Source organism: Triticum aestivum, chromosome 3B (genome assembly GCF_018294505.1).
Source record: "Triticum aestivum cultivar Chinese Spring chromosome 3B, IWGSC CS RefSeq v2.1, whole genome shotgun sequence".
Lineage (NCBI taxonomy): Eukaryota > Viridiplantae > Streptophyta > Magnoliopsida > Poales > Poaceae > Triticum > Triticum aestivum.
The window spans coordinates 427229274-427245331 of record NC_057801.1 but is presented as its reverse complement, the minus strand read 5'-3'; the positions used below and the strand labels follow the sequence as shown (position 1 = coordinate 427245331).

Here is a 16058-nt window from a genome sequence, read left to right as displayed (position 1 = left end):
ATTTCCAATGCATAATGAGTCTACAAAGTAATAAATGAAGGCAACTATGTTACCACACCTATGACACTACCCACTATGAAGGTAGTAACATAGACTAGTAACATATGTATGTTACTAGTCTAAGTTACTCCCCACTATGACCAACCTAATATGTTACCATCACATAGCGCTTTCCAATGCAAAATGAGTCTACAAGACAATAAATGAACATGTGTATGTTACTACACATATGACACTTTCCACTATAAGGGTAGTAACATAGAGTAGTAATGTATGCATGTTACTACTCTAAGTCACTACTCCCCACTATGACCAGCCTGATGAAGTGGGTGGTTTCTTCTAGGAACCGCAGTTTATTTGCGTTCCGGTTCCCTGCTGCACCTTTTTTTGCATTCATGCCGCTCATGTTCTCTTGCTTGGCGGCAAGCCAACGGCGCCCTCTAGTGCATTTCTTATGTATTGGTGCCGTTGTTTTTCTTGTTTTGTCTAACTATTATTTGATCAATTTTGTAAGAGAGTTTCCTCAAACACTTGTATTGTTTGATCATCCAATTTTATCTATAAAATGGTGCGTGAGCCTGCCTCGAGAGATAAAGCGGGCCAAAGCCGGAGTTTAACTTATTCACACAACCTAACACATATGTAATCTATTCCTTAGCATTTAACGCCCCCCTTTGCTTCTAGAGCTAGTCTAACCTCTAGCGGTCCTCTCTTCCTTTTGATAGTAGTCTGGTGGTTGTGTCAGCTGATGCTGAATATGAAAGCTCCTGGTGGTGCTTACAAAATAAGCCACATCAGAATTAACTTAATCAATCTCAGGGGAACGCTCAAGTTTTGAAATGGCAGTAGCAAACTATTCTTTCCCTGAAGAAAGTCGTACAATGGAACATTTTATTTATTTATGGAAAAGCATCACCCTTGAGGATGCAACTTAAAGGGCACACTAATTAGTTGAAACTTCAATTCCAAAACAAATGCCCGCCACCTAATCCTCAGGCACCAGCAAATTATTAAGCTCCACTAACCTGTAGCTTAAGTGCTAATGTCACAGTCAGATACGTGCATTGCTAGGTTTACTCTAGCCATAGCCAAGATATACGCATATCACATAAACAAGGGCAGCACGTTGGTTGGCTTTCCTAGAAAGGGGAAGAAAAAAAAAGGAGGGCAGCACGTTGGTTGTCCACCACGTTGTTTAAGCCAGATGGAGGCCAACGATCGATCGAAAGTGAGTCGCAAGCTAAGAACCAAAATCAAAAGGGAGAAAAGAAAGGTGTGGTAGAAGAAAGGAAGCAAACGAGGCGACATAATTCAATCATAGAATTGGCAAGGTTTATAATTATAATTTTATAACACACAATTTTTATGATTACTTGCTAAAATATGTGTATGGATATTATTTGCAAAGTTGCTCACGGGTGACTATAAAAAGTCTATACTCCCATTTATTCCCAAAGATTGGGAATGTATGTATCATAATTTTTCTTAGTGTTGAGTGAAATGTGATGGTAATCTAGTGTCACTTTCAACTTTGTGTTTCAAAGATACCGACTCTAAATTAGAACGAAATTTACTTATTTTGGATTATCGGTGTGTATGTAGTATGTAGCAAGGTTTTTTCCCCTCATTTTTGTTTTTTTTCTCTGGGAGGGGCAGGAAAATCCGTTTTTGGAAAATCTCTGTATTTTTGGATTTTTTTCGCCTGGAAATTTTTCAAAAAGACATTTAACTACCAAAATATATTAAATTCAAGTTGTGGTTGCACACGAAGCACTATGTGTCCAAGTGGTCAGTGCACCATGCTTCACTCCTGAGCTTTTCGGGTTTGATACACCCCTTCCTGTATTAGTCTGATGTTTAAATTCAAATAAATTTAAATTAAACGGCCAGGTATGTACTCCTTTTCACGTGAGTTGCAGCAAGACGGGCGCCTCGAGTCCGTTCCACCTTCTCGATCCTGAAAAATCGTTTGTACGTTATTTCCCGAGCCAGGCCACAACCCCTGAATTGGAGGAGAGTAATTTTCTTTGCGGGAAATTAAAGGAGAGTAATTAACCGCTAAACATTCGATCACGAGCTCCGCGGTTATCCACAGGAGAAAAGTTTCATGCATTTTTTCTTCTAGATAGAAGGATTATATGCATAGTATGCAATAAATGTCATGATATCCATTCCTAAAACACCGCAAACGGATAATGGCACTGGCTCATCGGAGTGAGAATTCAAACAATACCAGTCCAAAAATAGATTAGAACCATAACAAATGGCCGAGGAATCGAGCATAAACCACCACTGATTATGAGAAGATACCAAAAGGGATTTGACATTTGGAAAGCCACCTCCATTTTCCCGTGGTCACCGACCGCCCACCGGTAGTAATCCACCGTATACAAAGCAGGCAGGGCGCATCAGCATTAAATAAAAACGGGTCAGCGAAGGAGGAGCAAACCTGAAGCGAGAAATGGCTTCCAACCAACCCCGAGGCCACGCGACCCACGACAGGCGGCCAACCGGGGAGGGGCAATCTCGTCCGTCCGCGCACGGAAATCAAAGCAGGATTCCTTTCATTTCATTTCATGGCAACAAAAACAAGCCAAACACACTGCCTGCCTCCTCTCCACCCGTCCTCCTCCTCCTCTCTCTCTTTCTTATTCCCCTCGCGGAGCGCGAGCGCAGACCAGCAGAGGAGGAGGAGGAACAGGGAGGAGAGAGGGAGCCCTAGCCCTGGCCCGGCGCCCCGTCGCTAGGGTTAGGGTCTCCCCCCCAGTTTCCCGCCCTCCCTTCGTCGCCTCGTCTCGTCTCGTCTCACGATCCGTCCGCCGGCGCCCTGCGGCGTGTGCGCTTTTCGTCCTCGCCGGCCCGGCCCGGCGCCGGCAAATGCCGTGTGTCTGACCGTGTCCATTCGGAGGCGGGCTTGGTGTTGTCGTTGCGTTGCCGCCCTTACGGTACGGGGGAGCTGAGGAGATTCTGGGCGAGATCCGGTGAGCGGCGAGATGCAGCAGGATCAGCGCAAGAAGGTCGGCTCCTTCCCAGAGATCCCTAGCATTTTTGTGCGCGTGAATTCCGCCCCAGTCCAGCTGATTCATGCAGCTGAGCTGCTCCTGCGCTTCCTTTTAACTATTATTATTATTTCGAGGGAATGCTTTGCCTTGTTTGGGGTCTCTGTCCGTTCAAGCCTTCCTTTTCCCTTTCTGTTCGGCACAGTTTCTTGTTTCTCTTCTGGGCATCACTCCCATAGATTTGACGTTCCGCCGCCGTATCACTATTCTCATTTCAGTGCCGTGTCAATCCGGATGTTTGAGTTTATTTTTATTCCCACAAGGGTAGGTATTTTTTGGCAGTATTTTCGTTAGCCGTCCACGATCTTTTCCCTCTATGTAACTGATGAATCTCTATATGATCATGTCGCTCCTTCTCGCTTTCATCTTCTTGTCCCATGCATTTTCCGCACTCCCGTCGCATCGCATTGAGTTATGCGGCAGTCTTCCTTCTATATTTGGGAATAAAGGTGTAATTTGGCGCTCCTTTATTACTATAGCTCGCAATTCACATGCAAAAGTTGACCGCGTTCTGTGACCTCGAGAGGCTGCCCGCGCAAAGACATTGTGGCCGTTGCTTTTCCTTGTCGGTGGGCAAAGCTGTTGGCTTTTCTTGTGGGGTTCTTCTCCCCGATCTGTGCACGAGCACTTGACTCACAAGTGGCGCGTGTCACGATTTCAGTTGCGCAGCGAATGCTTCAAGATCTTGCTCCTCAAGAAAATTTCTTCATCTACCTGCACAACAGTTGAATTTAGCATCTATTCCTTAATACTGGTTGTAGCTTCCCAATGATTAGTTATTTTACATGTCGTCCATTAAAAGTATCTGGAGATCTGTCATCATTTTTGCGACCCACCACCTACCGTGCCATTTCTGCTTTGCTTGACAGCGTGACATCAATTGTTTGTATATACGTATATGATTGCGAGAACTGATGGTCCATTGATCACTCAAGCTTCTTGTCGTCGGGAGCTTCTGACGAGCTTCCAGTGACAGATTTGTGAAATGTATTTGACGTGATATCTGCAATTCTTTTCCAGAGTTCCGCAGAGGCCGAGTTTTTTACGGAGTACGGCGACGCAAGTCGATACAAGATTCAGGAAATCGTTGGAAAGGGCAGCTATGGTGTCGTGTGCTCCGCAATAGACGTCCACACCGGAGAGAAAGTGGCGATAAAAAAGATACATGATATCTTTGAGCACATATCTGATGCTGCACGGATTCTCCGTGAGATCAAGCTTCTGAGGCTCTTAAGACATCCTGACATTGTTGAGATCAAGCATATTATGTTGCCTCCATCGAGAAGAGACTTCAAAGATATTTATGTCGTTTTTGAGCTCATGGAGTCTGATCTCCACCAGGTTATAAAGGCTAATGATGACTTGACAAAGGAGCATTACCAGTTCTTTCTTTACCAATTACTCCGGGCTCTGAAATACATTCACACTGGTAGGTAACATACCGATTTCTTATCTTTCTGGAAATCATATGTCGCAGGACCATGCAGTATATTTGCTCTAGTGAACTTGCATCAGGTCACCACCTTCCAGTTAGATATACTAGCTAAATAAACCCGAACGCTTATGGTTGGTGCCGTATGTACGGTATCGCTAGCATATTCAAATAATTTCCATATGACATATACTCCCTCTGATCCAAAACAAGTGTTGCAGCTTTGAACTAAAGTTGAACTAACCTTAGTTCAAAGCTGCGACACTTTTTTTGGATTGGAGGGAGTATTAGATTAGCTGCGGTTACTGAGTTCATAGCAATAAAATCTGTACCAACTAGTGCCATGCTGGTTGGGTAGAGAAGAGAGGTGATAAATATATGCCCATCACTTGAATTCAAAATATGCTCAAAAACAGCTAATTATCTTAATCTTTGTAGGCATTAGGTGGTGAACACCAGGATAGATATTCTTTCATAGAGTGCGTGTTGTTACCTCATGATTTAGAGATTTTATATTACGCAATTTCCTGATAATACATATTTGCTGGTTCAAATGGTATACCCGCGTGGTGGTAGTCTTTTCAACAACCAAAAAGGAGCATCTCCACAGTTCTTTCCATGAACAAAATCTGTATAAATAACATGTCCAGTCGTGCTACTTTTGCTGCCTGCACCCATTGCTGATACTATGGCCATATGTAACTGCAGCTAATGTTTATCACCGGGACCTAAAGCCAAAGAATATATTGGCAAATTCCAACTGCAAACTGAAGATTTGTGATTTTGGATTGGCACGAGTTGCATTCAACGATACCCCCACAACAATCTTTTGGACGGTATATTTCAAGGAAAACCTATATCCTGCCATCCTTACATTTCTGACTTGTTTGATTTGAGCTAATCATCATGATGTCTATTTGTTCAATTGCACTACAGGATTATGTTGCGACAAGATGGTATAGAGCTCCAGAGCTCTGTGGTTCCTTCTTTTCAAAGGTAAGCTTCCCTCCATTATTAGCATTCTCTTGGTTGAATTTTGGTTAAAGCATTGAGCTGACAGACTGATATAACGGTAGACTAATGGTGCTGCGTTGCCATACCATGCATCTTTCGTTACCATTAATCGACCTATTAATACAAACCATTCTTCTTCGGTGATTGGTCCATTAGTTTTGTTCCAAGCTTATTTATGCTGTGGCATGAAACCTCATTTTCCCCACAGATCTTATAGAATATTTTATGGGAGCACAGCACCTTTTATTGGAACAAGCTCTGCTTCTGTGTGAAAAGCTAATTTAATCTGCAAACCATCACTTTGACTTTCCCCACTGTCATAACCATACGTTTGTTGTTTCCTTATCGCATTGTTGATCATGCATTGAGTGCTCAAGCATGAAGTTACTCCATTTCTATGTCAATCTATGCTACATAGAATCTTGACTTCGTATCGTTCTCGGTAGGAGCTGTTAAAAATCATATGAGTTATATTTGTGTTAAGACTTGTGAAAGCATCTCAGGCATTGTTATATTTGATTATTCTCAATGAACATTATCATGATGCGATACTGATAAACAGTAACTTGTTACTCATGCATGTTTTTCTCTAACATAAATGCTCTGTTAACAAAATTGCAGTATACACCCGCCATTGATGTCTGGAGCATCGGATGCATCTTTGCTGAGGTCTTGACAGGAAAACCTTTGTTTCCTGGTAAAAATGTTGTACATCAGTTAGATCTGATGACTGATCTTCTGGGCACACCATCTATGGATACAATCTCTCGGGTATAGTGCTGGTTTTATTTGGGAATCCTTCTATAGTCTATTTGGTCGGTTATCCAATTGACATTAATAGGTTCTTCCTTTCCAGGTCCGGAATGAGAAAGCAAGGAGGTATCTGAGCAGCATGAGAAAGAAAGAGCTGATTTCATTTTCGCATAAATTTCCCAATGCAGATCCTTTGGCCTTAGACCTGTTGCAAAGGCTTTTAGCGTTTGATCCAAAGGACCGCCCAACTGCTGAAGAGGTACATTGGTAGTGTTTTTACAGCCCTGCTTATGCTGGCACAGTGTCTTGTACTTTTGAGTTATTGAGGTGCATAAAGTGACATTATTTGGAAACTTGTGATTTCTGTCAGGCATTGTCTCATCCGTACTTTAAAGGGCTTGCCAAGGTTGAGAGAGAACCATCCTGCCAACCAATCACAAAAATGGAGTTTGAGTTTGAGCGTAGAAGAGTGACAAAAGAAGACATAAGGGAGCTTATATTTCGTGAGATATTGGAATACCATCCACAATTGCTCAAAGACTACACCAATGGAACTGAAAGGACAACCTTTCTATACCCAAGGTCTGAGCAATAATATCTTTGGAATTAGATGGTGCTTTTGCTCATGCTTTGACCTTTGTTTTCATTGTATCTCTGCACAGTCTACTGACTAGGACACTTCTCTACCCTTGTTTATGCAGTGCTGTTGATCAATTTAGGAAGCAGTTTGCTCATCTTGAAGAAAATAGTGAGAACGGCCCTGTAGTTCCAATGGATAGAAAGCACACCTCTCTTCCTAGGTAACCTTCATTGTTCCATGATATTTCTTTCTCTACCTTTTATTATATTCGCGGCAGGAGTTCAAAACAGCTAAAAGGCACACATCAGAGCTTAATAGATTGGTCAGGGTCACAGTTTGGAACTTAGGCACACCGTCATTTGTCACACTTCACCTCGTCTAATAATAATGTTGTCTTCATATGGTTAGACAAGAAGGTGAAACAAACCTATGCTAATATGACACAATGAATGGCATTTTTGGCTTCAGTTTGGAACTTTGGAACACCGACATTGGCCACACTTTAACTCCGATGACAATGTTGTCTTAATATGCTTTCACAAGAAGGTGAAATGAGCCAATGTTGACGTGGTGGCATAATGAATAACATTTTGGACTTCAATGTATGTAGCTAGAGCTGGGCAAAAATTAAAATGAATTATTGGGTTTTTCAGTTGGCAGCTGAAAATTCGGTTTGTAGAATTGACTAACCGAACTGGTGCAGTCAAATTCAGTTTTGAGTCCCGGTTAACTGAAAATCCGAAGAAAACCACCTTGTAGGGTTTAGGCCAAGTAATAGCCAAGGCCTGCTGTGAGATGCATTTTGGCATCTCGCTGAGACTAGGGCGCATGCAGCCACACACATCACGCCTGCATGCCATGAACAGTCAAACCGAACGCTGCCATCTCCCTCACGCCGCTAGGACCTAGGACTACACCGCCACGCTCGCATCCCGCCTCTGAGCAACGGCCGATGGAGGGATCCCTGGCACACCGCAACGCCCCACACGGCCTTACTAGCGTTCTGCCGTCGCTGCTGACCGGCCGCTGTTGTAAAATCCATATTTATTGCTAAAAGAATGATAAAAATATGACAAAATATGTTAATAAAGTGAAATCGTAATGACCACTAAATGTTAACTAAACAGTTCCTAACAAAATAGCAAGCATAAAATTTGGGCCATGTTGACATGCCAGGAGATGATACACACTTCATATTCGGAATCTCAGCTCTCACAACCTGATAGTTGATTAGTGCACTTTGATGCAGGATGTATTGATTCTCTTGCAGTCTACCTGGCTGGACATTTAATTCTTGCAAATTGATTCATGAAACATCTGTTAACGTTTTTACAGGTCTACTATTGTTCACTCAGCTCCAATTCATGGCAAGGAACAACCCCGTATTGGCCCATCAAGGGATAAGCCTTCGCCTGACGAGTCTTATAAAAATCATCGAGATTCAGAAAAATATTCTGGCAATGTCCAGAGAACCTCACAGGCTCCACAAAGAGTGCCAACAGGTGCTTTCTAGTCCATGCTTGATATACGTGCTTAGCTGGTACTAGTTTTAATCTAATCATATAATGGTTGTCAATTATACAGCAAGACCAGGAAGGGTTGTTGGTCCAGTTCTGCCTTACGAAAATGGTGGCATGAAGGATACATATGACCCATGAAGAGTGGCAGCAATGAACTCCGGTTATCCTCCCCAACAACAAATCCCGCAAATATACGGTTATTATCAGACACCGGCAAAGTCAGCTTGCTCCGAGCCATCGCAGGCCGAAATGTATACGCTGCACCAGCAGGCCTATGCTTGCGCAAACAGTTCAACTGTGCCTGATGTTGCTCTGGACATGAGAGCACCTCCCTTCCATCAGTCAGCAGGGCCGAAAAGGGGTTCTTCTGATAGGCTATCAGCGGAATCAAACCTATACTCGAGATCCCTTAATGGCATAGCTCCAACTACAACAGGAGTGGCGGCAAGTGCTCACAGGAAGGTCGGCGTTGTTCCCTACGGTATGTCGCAGATGTATTAGTGGCCAGTCAGGCGCATCCGACATGCCTTCCTGGAGTGCGGCTGGTGGCTTAACGAAACAGCGAGAAACGAAGTGGCGGATCAAGCTTGGGTGGGGATGCCACAAGGTTTACAGCGCAGGGCAGCCCGGGGTTTGATGCTTATGTTTGCTGTCTGATCTGGAAGCGTGTGAAGCTCTTCGTTCTGTTTCGGGCCATCAGCTTGTTGTATCTGCCTGTGTGCACACTGGATGGGGGTGGGTAGTCAGTCCAGTGGCTTGTAATCTGAGCTATTTAGGCGCCGGTTACTTTTTCTAGGGCGAGGAGACAGAAGGGAAAGGAAGGAATGCTAACCCGTTTCCTGTTGTATAGAGATGTTTGTCATCAATGTGCAACTTCAGAAAGATATATATAAACTTATAAAGCACACTTCTGCTGCAGGTGATAATTGCCACCAGGTAGTTGAATCAGTGGTCACCGGTTTTAAACATGGCAAACGCAGATGATCATTTCCTGTTTGCCCTTTGGGGCGAAACGGCAATTTCATCTTCGGAGCAAATCACATTTGATGGCAATTCTACTTGTGAAAATAAATCAAACGACGGCAGTTTTTAAATGAAAATTGTCTTCTCTGAAGAAACTGCCATGTCGCTATGAAGAAAATGCCACCCCCTGAGAACTAAAAATTCCATAAAAAACGTTTGCGTGTTCCACCCTCCCTGATGATCGTTCGTTCTCCAGTTCGCCAGTTATGAGCGTCATTCCATCTTAGCTCGCTGAGACGCAATGTTGCGCAAACCTTGAGTTTTCGTCGCCAAGAGTACAGTCCCTAGTCTTAGCTTGCTGCCCCTTTGCTAAGAAGCATTTCGGTGGTGGTGAAGAGAACGCTTCACAAGGGCATGGAGATTGGTTTTCTATCTAATAACAAAAAAAAAGGAGTCTGGTTTCCTCACGCACACGCTTATCAGTTAATTAAAGAAAGAAATAATAACAGTGAGGCAGTCTTATCACACTTTTAGGCGCATCACGCACACGTACGCCAAAGCATTCGTGTTGGGCGCTATTCCAAAAATAAAATTGAAATTTACGACTGTTCTACAACCAGGATAGAGATTTAGGGAGAATTTTGTGTAGGTGAAAGCTTCAGGCATAGTCAGCTACTCTGTGACTGCTGCTTGAGAGGCCCCTCAGAGCAAAACTGGACTCAGATCACTTTATTCAATACTATAATTTATGTACACAGACCTGCCACACAGAAAACCCGAGCAATACTACGTATACAAGCCATGGCGACATGCAGTTTATGCTTGCTATCTGTAACAGCCAACATAACATAAATGGTGAATGCTGATCCTATACCTAATTTCCCAAGATAAGTTCGCAGGCTCAGGCTCAGTGCACGACAATGATGCATCTAAATCTAATCCTGCTGGATGGTGCCGTGAAAAGTCCTTGAGATTAGTGGCCTTACGTCCTCTGCATCAACAAGGGTCTCGAGGAATGGGAGTAACTCGACCAGTTCCTGGTCCGCGGGGTCGTCAAACCAGCTCTTTATCGGGATGCCATTATCGACTTGCAACTGGAAAACCTGAAACAAGAGAGGTTTCAGCTATAATGCATCCATAAGAGTGTTCAGGAGTTGTTAAGCCCTTAGGAAGAGAGCGACTCTAGCTGTTAAAAGTTCTGATTTGATTCAAAGGAAGCAACCAAATACCTGCAGGTCACATGCCTAGATAATATAGCTACTAGACTGAAAACTACAAACAGAAAGTAGAAACACTGAGAACTGGGCACTAGCTCATGGCTGGAGTTCAAGGTGCTGAACCCGCCCACCTGCATTCGAGTCCGCTATGCTGCGGTGCTATCCGCGCTAATTCGCGGAAAGGTCGCACTTCTATACAGTGGGCAGTTAAGGAGGGATCCTTCCCCCTTTAGCCAACGTTTGCAAAGGAGAAACTAGATACATCTGTATCTAGACAAATCTAAGACAAGAATTTTGGGACGGAGGGAACAGTATTTTGGAAGGAATGTTACCTGTGGCGTATTGTCAATTATAGCAACTTTTGCCAAGTGGACTCCTAGAATTGTCAGGTCTTTTGTATAGCTGCCATCAGAGAATATACACGACTCACGATAAATTCGTTGCGAGATCAATTTCCCATCAGGGTCAAGCCTATCTATTATCTGCTCAGCATAGATTCTCTGACTAGCTGTGAAAATGACAAGCTCAAACATCTGAGCTACCTTCTCAAGGAACATCTTCAGGTGGGGCCTTTGTCTCACATGGACTGTATGGTCTTTCATATTGAAGAAAACTTGAATGCTGAAATCAGATATGTCACAGTGATCCAATGTTGAATGGACAAGAGTTTCTGCATATGAAAAATGGTTAATTTATCTTTAGAAAATAGAAATCGCAGTAAGAATGTTGACATCACAACTGAATTTTGCAATGCTGAAGATAATGAGCTAATGCATGACCTAAAATAAAAAACTGAAAAATTTATGACACCACAAAGAAAAAGAAAACCATTCACTGTGAACTGGATGATCAAAGATTTCAAAGGAAACAGAAATTTGGATCCACTTTATCCAACATATTGATGGGGCTTGCAGGGATTGATTTAAACAATCCTAATCTTAGGAGAGCATAATCAAATCCCCACAGGTTATTATTTAATAGTTGATCATCAATTTTCTTGCAGTTTAATTCCAGCCGATGTAGTCGGTAGATTTATGAACTTTGCTTCCTAAAATATCTATAAACTTGTCTTACAAATCCCTGAGCAGACAGGATGGCATCATGCTTAAGTCACAATTACTAGAAGAAAGAAAACTTCAGAAGTATAACTGAATGATGTGAATACACTGCCTGCTTACCATCCAAATCAAGCACAAGAGTGACATGCTTTGTTCTCACTGGTGATTTTCGCAGACGACTGGATGAGTCAACATCCATTAAATCAGGCAGACCTTTAGAATGAAGCTTTTCATCAACATACTCAATTCCTATCACATCCTGAGAGGCAGAAGTACTTTCAGTTTCTGAATCTGGTGGTTTCATTTGAAGGTACAAGGATGTGTCATCAGGGTCCATTGTACTGTGATCGACTGGAGCCTTATTGGTTGCATTATTTGGTTCCTCTGTCTCATTGAGAGACAGGAGTGCCACAGGCCGCTCTACCAAGTCAACAATATTCATCATATAATCATGAGAGGAAGTACTGACGTCACTTGTAAAACCCATTATGCTATCAAATTGTACATCAGAAAAACTTTCTGAGAAGTAGAAGTCCAGAACATCCCAAACTTGCAGTTCGCTTGTAGTATTGTAGCCTTCATCATTGCCACTAAGAATCAGCTGAAGGAACTCAGTGCTTTCATCCATTGCTGCAATGACAGAATAAGGAGAAGATCAGCACATTCAGATACCACATAGTAAGATAAAGAACTGGATAGCATGATAAAGGCAAGCAGCTAAATGCGTATATACTTGAGCAATATATAGTCCAATACAACACTAGAAAGGCTGAAGATATGAAACCTAAAATTAAAATACTACAGCAAGCCAGCAACTTAAATCATTGGAAGAGTTGAAAGTCAAGCCATATTACCTGTAGCATTGTAGTTCATCACTTCTTTCAACTGAACATCACTGTACATTGGATTAGGTGTTAGGATGGCTTCAAGGCTAGATGATGAAGGAACTGATATTGGAACCTAAAAATATTAAGTAGTAGTTGAATAATCCATACTGCAGAATTCATAACTTTGACATAAGTAGCAGTGCTTCTAGGCTGATGAAGTGGATAAATAAAGCAAAGATGGAATCGTTCTGTTAGATTTTACAAAGGCAGCTGATAATCATTGTCTAAGTAACTTAAACTGAGATAGCTCCTAGTGTCTAAGCGGATTGCAGAAAACAACCACAGCTAAGGAGAATGGGTTTGTTATTTCCAGCCCCAATCACTGAACTGTTATGGTTTCATCACTTCAACCAATGTTACATGTTTATAGTTCCTTAATTTATACTTCCAAACATGTAATTGGCTTCGAAAAATTTAGCCCGCCACATTCTCGATTTCCCAATGTAACATAAGCAAAAAATATATTGATTTTTTTTGTCAGCTCAACAGTATTTAGTATTCAACTTGTGACAAGTGTATGTAGTAATGACTATTAAGCAAAGAAATAAGATATTGCTCCCTCCGTTCCCAAATATAAGCCTTTTTAGAGATTCCAACGTGGATTATATATGGAGCAAAATGAGTGAATCTACACTCTAAAATATGTCTATATGCATCCGTATGTAGTCCGTATTGAAATCTCCAAAAGGGCTTATATTTAGAATCGGAGGGAGTACTTATTAACATGAAGGTAAAAAGAACAATGAAGAGTCATCTAATTCCAAAGTAAAACTAACATACAAATTCCAAATATAGTTCTTGAGTGAAGTTGCTACAACTGTGGCAATTAGCTGATAATCCTTACAACTGGCATGGGTCCTAGATCGGCATACTTTTTCAATAGGACCACAATGCTAGATATGAGTCTACGCATTATCGAAAAGAAGATATGAACCTAAGTACGTAGTTGCTTCTGAGAAATAGAGGAAATCAACCAAATAATGATAAGTTATGATAATGTGATTTTCTTATCAGAGACCAGAAATAGAAGTATGTTTTTTATCAGGAATTAAATTTTATTAAACGAACTAGAAGATTAATCACCATAGATCTAGGACTGCATGACAAGAATGACACTGGCAGTAAACCGGTAGCTGATGTGTCAGATTCACCATGCAACAAGCTGACTTCAGCCATTCCAATGTCTACCGCTGATACTGCGGCAGTAGAGTGGACTGCAAACAAATTTAAATTAAATTGCAACACTTCAGCAGTAGAGCAAACTGCAATAAATAAATAAATTAAATTGCAACTCATGAACTCACTGTCGTCTTTGAGAGAACCGTACATCCATATGCAACTAATTAATGGTATTAATAACATCATACGCATATCCTAATTATAGAGCAATGAAATATCTGGGCTTTCTAAAACAGAAGGTAAATTTGACAACTTGATGCTGGGGAGAGACGGACATATATATGAACATTCTTATCTTTGAGCTCAGCACACAACATAAGCAACAACCTCTTATCGCTTGCAGTATTTCATTTCTACAGAAGGTTTGTTACATAGACTTGGAACTTAGCAGTAGTGTTTATTGTTAGCAGCCAGAGTATAAAGAGGTTAATGCTAGATACACTCATTCAGTATAAAAGTACAACAAGGAACAAAAACTAGCTTCCGATTTCTTATTATCTAATATACCTATATTACACTAATCCAGATATCCAGACCGACGTTCAGTCACCGGCAATTTAACACATTTACTATTTTTAAAGCAAGGTAGTATAAAAGTAAAGTAGTAGTATAACACGTTCCTGAGGATTATATATTATTCAAGGAAGTTTATGTTCTGAAAGAGTCACTACTCTAATGCAGCTACAGTACAGGTGTATTCCAAGCAGAAAATCCAGAATTCAGTGAGAGAGAGAGAGAGAGAGAGAGAGAGAGAGAGAGAGAGAGAGAGAGAGAAAAGATCAAAACGAGTCTAACCAAGTAGATTGGAATTAAAATTAAGCAGACTTTACCATTTTGATGATCTACTAGCGTTGACCCCAGCGCTGTTTCGTGGAATGCAATCTCTTGAGGTTGCGAGTCTTCCAGTATTTCAGTGGTCTTGTGGAATGTATGAAACTCCTGCGTCCCTAAACAGTCGGTGCTTAACATTTTATTCATCCTTAATGCAGTGATATGCAAAAAGCATGTTCAAAGTACTGCAGGTCCAGTAGGTAGGAAAAGGCCAACTGTTGAGACATTTGATATCACTCAATACATTAGTGGAGAAAAGTATTGCCAGTAAAAAAGAATCTAAAGGCTAGTGTAGTGGAAAAGAGAATACAGTACTTTAGTAGTTCTCGAGAAATTAAGAGCGTCCATTTTTTTTTTAACAAATTCTTATGATGAATCTTTTATCATCGAAGCTGCGCCTATATAGTTCTCTAGCTGAAGACTATTTAGAAAATATACTGTAGTAGTCATATGGCAAGTGAATTCAACAGTCAAGCAGCCTCCGATAAACTAATATCTCCACAGATTTAATCCCACCTCGCAAACAAACAAACACCAACTTCATTTCTAGATATTTGAGATGCACACTTTCCCGGTACAAAGCTCCCGCCATGATCCATGTTATTTTGACAGAAAATTCGGAGCAGGAGATATGTAATCACACCGAAGCTTGAACTCACAAAATCATCTTCCGGGCCAGAATTCACAAATCAGACCATACGCCCAACAGCCAACAGCAAGCTGAACCAAACTAATACTAGGTACCAAAATACTAGAGATACCTCAAGTTTGACCCCAGGCCCCCTCCCCAACCCAGAGAGCTCAATTAGTAAACAAAATCCGCAGCAATCACACGGAAAATAAAAGTCAGAGAGCGAACGAATACTATTGGGAAAAAGAGAGAGAAATTAAAGCTTGGAGCTCGAAGAGCAGGGGAGATACGTACCCAGTCACCAAGCTCTCGCTGGCGCAGCCTTCTTCAGCACAGCCCTCCTCCGCTGGTGCTCCGTCTCGGCCTCGCTCACACGGAGAAGGGGAGCAAGCAAGCGCGCAAGAGAGAGAGGGGGGGAGAGGGGAGGGAGAGCAACACAGGTAGGGGACAGCTCGATCGCTCGCTAATCCCGCACCACATAATCTATACGACCGATCCGCGTTCGGCAGGCCAAACCACCGGCCTCTTCCACCACTCTGGCTGCCATGTGGGGCTTGGTCCGCCGACCCCACCGAAATGCGACCCAGAGAAGATGGTTTCGGGTTGGTCTCGCGATTTCGGGGTGAGTTGCGGCGCCCTTTCCTCTCAACGATCGTTCCTCCGTTAGCATGTTTGGCCGTACTCCCTGACAGGTGAGCCTGGCTACGTTGGGGCCCATGTGTCATGCATACATGTGCGAGTACACGGTGGTGGTGTGCGCGGGACTCAGGGCCCATGGGTACACGTGGACGGCAAGGATCGGTAGCTCATCATGCCTAGCGGAGTCCACCCGTTTAATTTTATAACGATTAGTCCTGCTTTACCTAACCACCCAGTCCGTGTCGTACCCGCTGCCCCTTTCCGTCACTGACAGCCGCGGGTCAGCGCGCAGCAC

General features: G+C 42.4%; 2 protein-coding genes across 8 annotated transcripts; one reads left to right on the top strand and one right to left on the bottom strand.

The window, feature by feature from the left end:
* The first annotated feature begins 2636 nt into the window (after window positions 1–2636).
* Window positions 2637–9276, top strand: LOC123070181 (mitogen-activated protein kinase 10). The gene is made up of 10 exons (XM_044493244.1): window positions 2637–3017; window positions 4080–4488; window positions 5200–5327; window positions 5428–5487; window positions 6127–6276; window positions 6362–6517; window positions 6629–6840; window positions 6960–7058; window positions 8174–8340; window positions 8423–9276. The coding sequence occupies exons 1-10, from the start codon at window positions 2994–2996 to the stop codon at window positions 8494–8496; spliced, it is 1479 nt and encodes a 492-aa protein (XP_044349179.1). The 5' UTR covers window positions 2637–2993; the 3' UTR covers window positions 8497–9276.
* Window positions 9277–10026: 750 nt separating this feature from the next.
* LOC123070180 (CTD nuclear envelope phosphatase 1) lies at window positions 10027–15671 on the bottom strand. Of its 7 annotated transcripts, none has more exons than XM_044493236.1 (7): window positions 15419–15671; window positions 14493–14708; window positions 13567–13697; window positions 12451–12556; window positions 11717–12226; window positions 10871–11208; window positions 10027–10424 (listed from the first exon to the last, which is right to left on the bottom strand). In XM_044493236.1, the coding sequence occupies exons 2-7, from the start codon at window positions 14638–14640 to the stop codon at window positions 10257–10259; spliced, it is 1401 nt and encodes a 466-aa protein (XP_044349171.1). In that variant the 5' UTR covers window positions 14641–14708; window positions 15419–15671; the 3' UTR covers window positions 10027–10256. The 7 variants fall into 7 exon arrangements, with proteins under 7 accessions (XP_044349171.1, XP_044349173.1, XP_044349176.1 ...); XM_044493238.1 differs by having other exon boundaries at window positions 14493–14601; window positions 15419–15626; XM_044493241.1 differs by having other exon boundaries at window positions 13635–13697; window positions 14493–14601; window positions 15419–15626.
* Between the last annotated feature and the right edge of the window lie 387 nt (window positions 15672–16058).

Excerpts from the sequence above, each read along its gene's own strand:
- LOC123070181 (XM_044493244.1), top strand. The coding sequence starts at position 2,994 with ATGCAGCAGGATCAGCGCAAGAAG. Across the intron at positions 4,489-5,199 it reads TCTGAAATACATTCACACTG|CTAATGTTTATCACCGGGAC; the intron begins GTAGGTAACATA and ends ATGTAACTGCAG. Across the intron at positions 5,488-6,126 it reads GTGGTTCCTTCTTTTCAAAG|TATACACCCGCCATTGATGT; the intron begins GTAAGCTTCCCT and ends ACAAAATTGCAG.
- LOC123070180 (XM_044493236.1), bottom strand. The coding sequence starts at position 14,640 with ATGAATAAAATGTTAAGCACCGACTGTTTAGGGACGCAGGAGTTTCAT. Across the intron at positions 12,227-12,450 it reads GATGAACTACAATGCTACAG|CAATGGATGAAAGCACTGAG; the intron begins GTAATATGGCTT and ends CTGTCATTGCAG. Across the intron at positions 11,209-11,716 it reads TCTTGTGCTTGATTTGGATG|AAACTCTTGTCCATTCAACA; the intron begins GTAAGCAGGCAG and ends TTTCATATGCAG.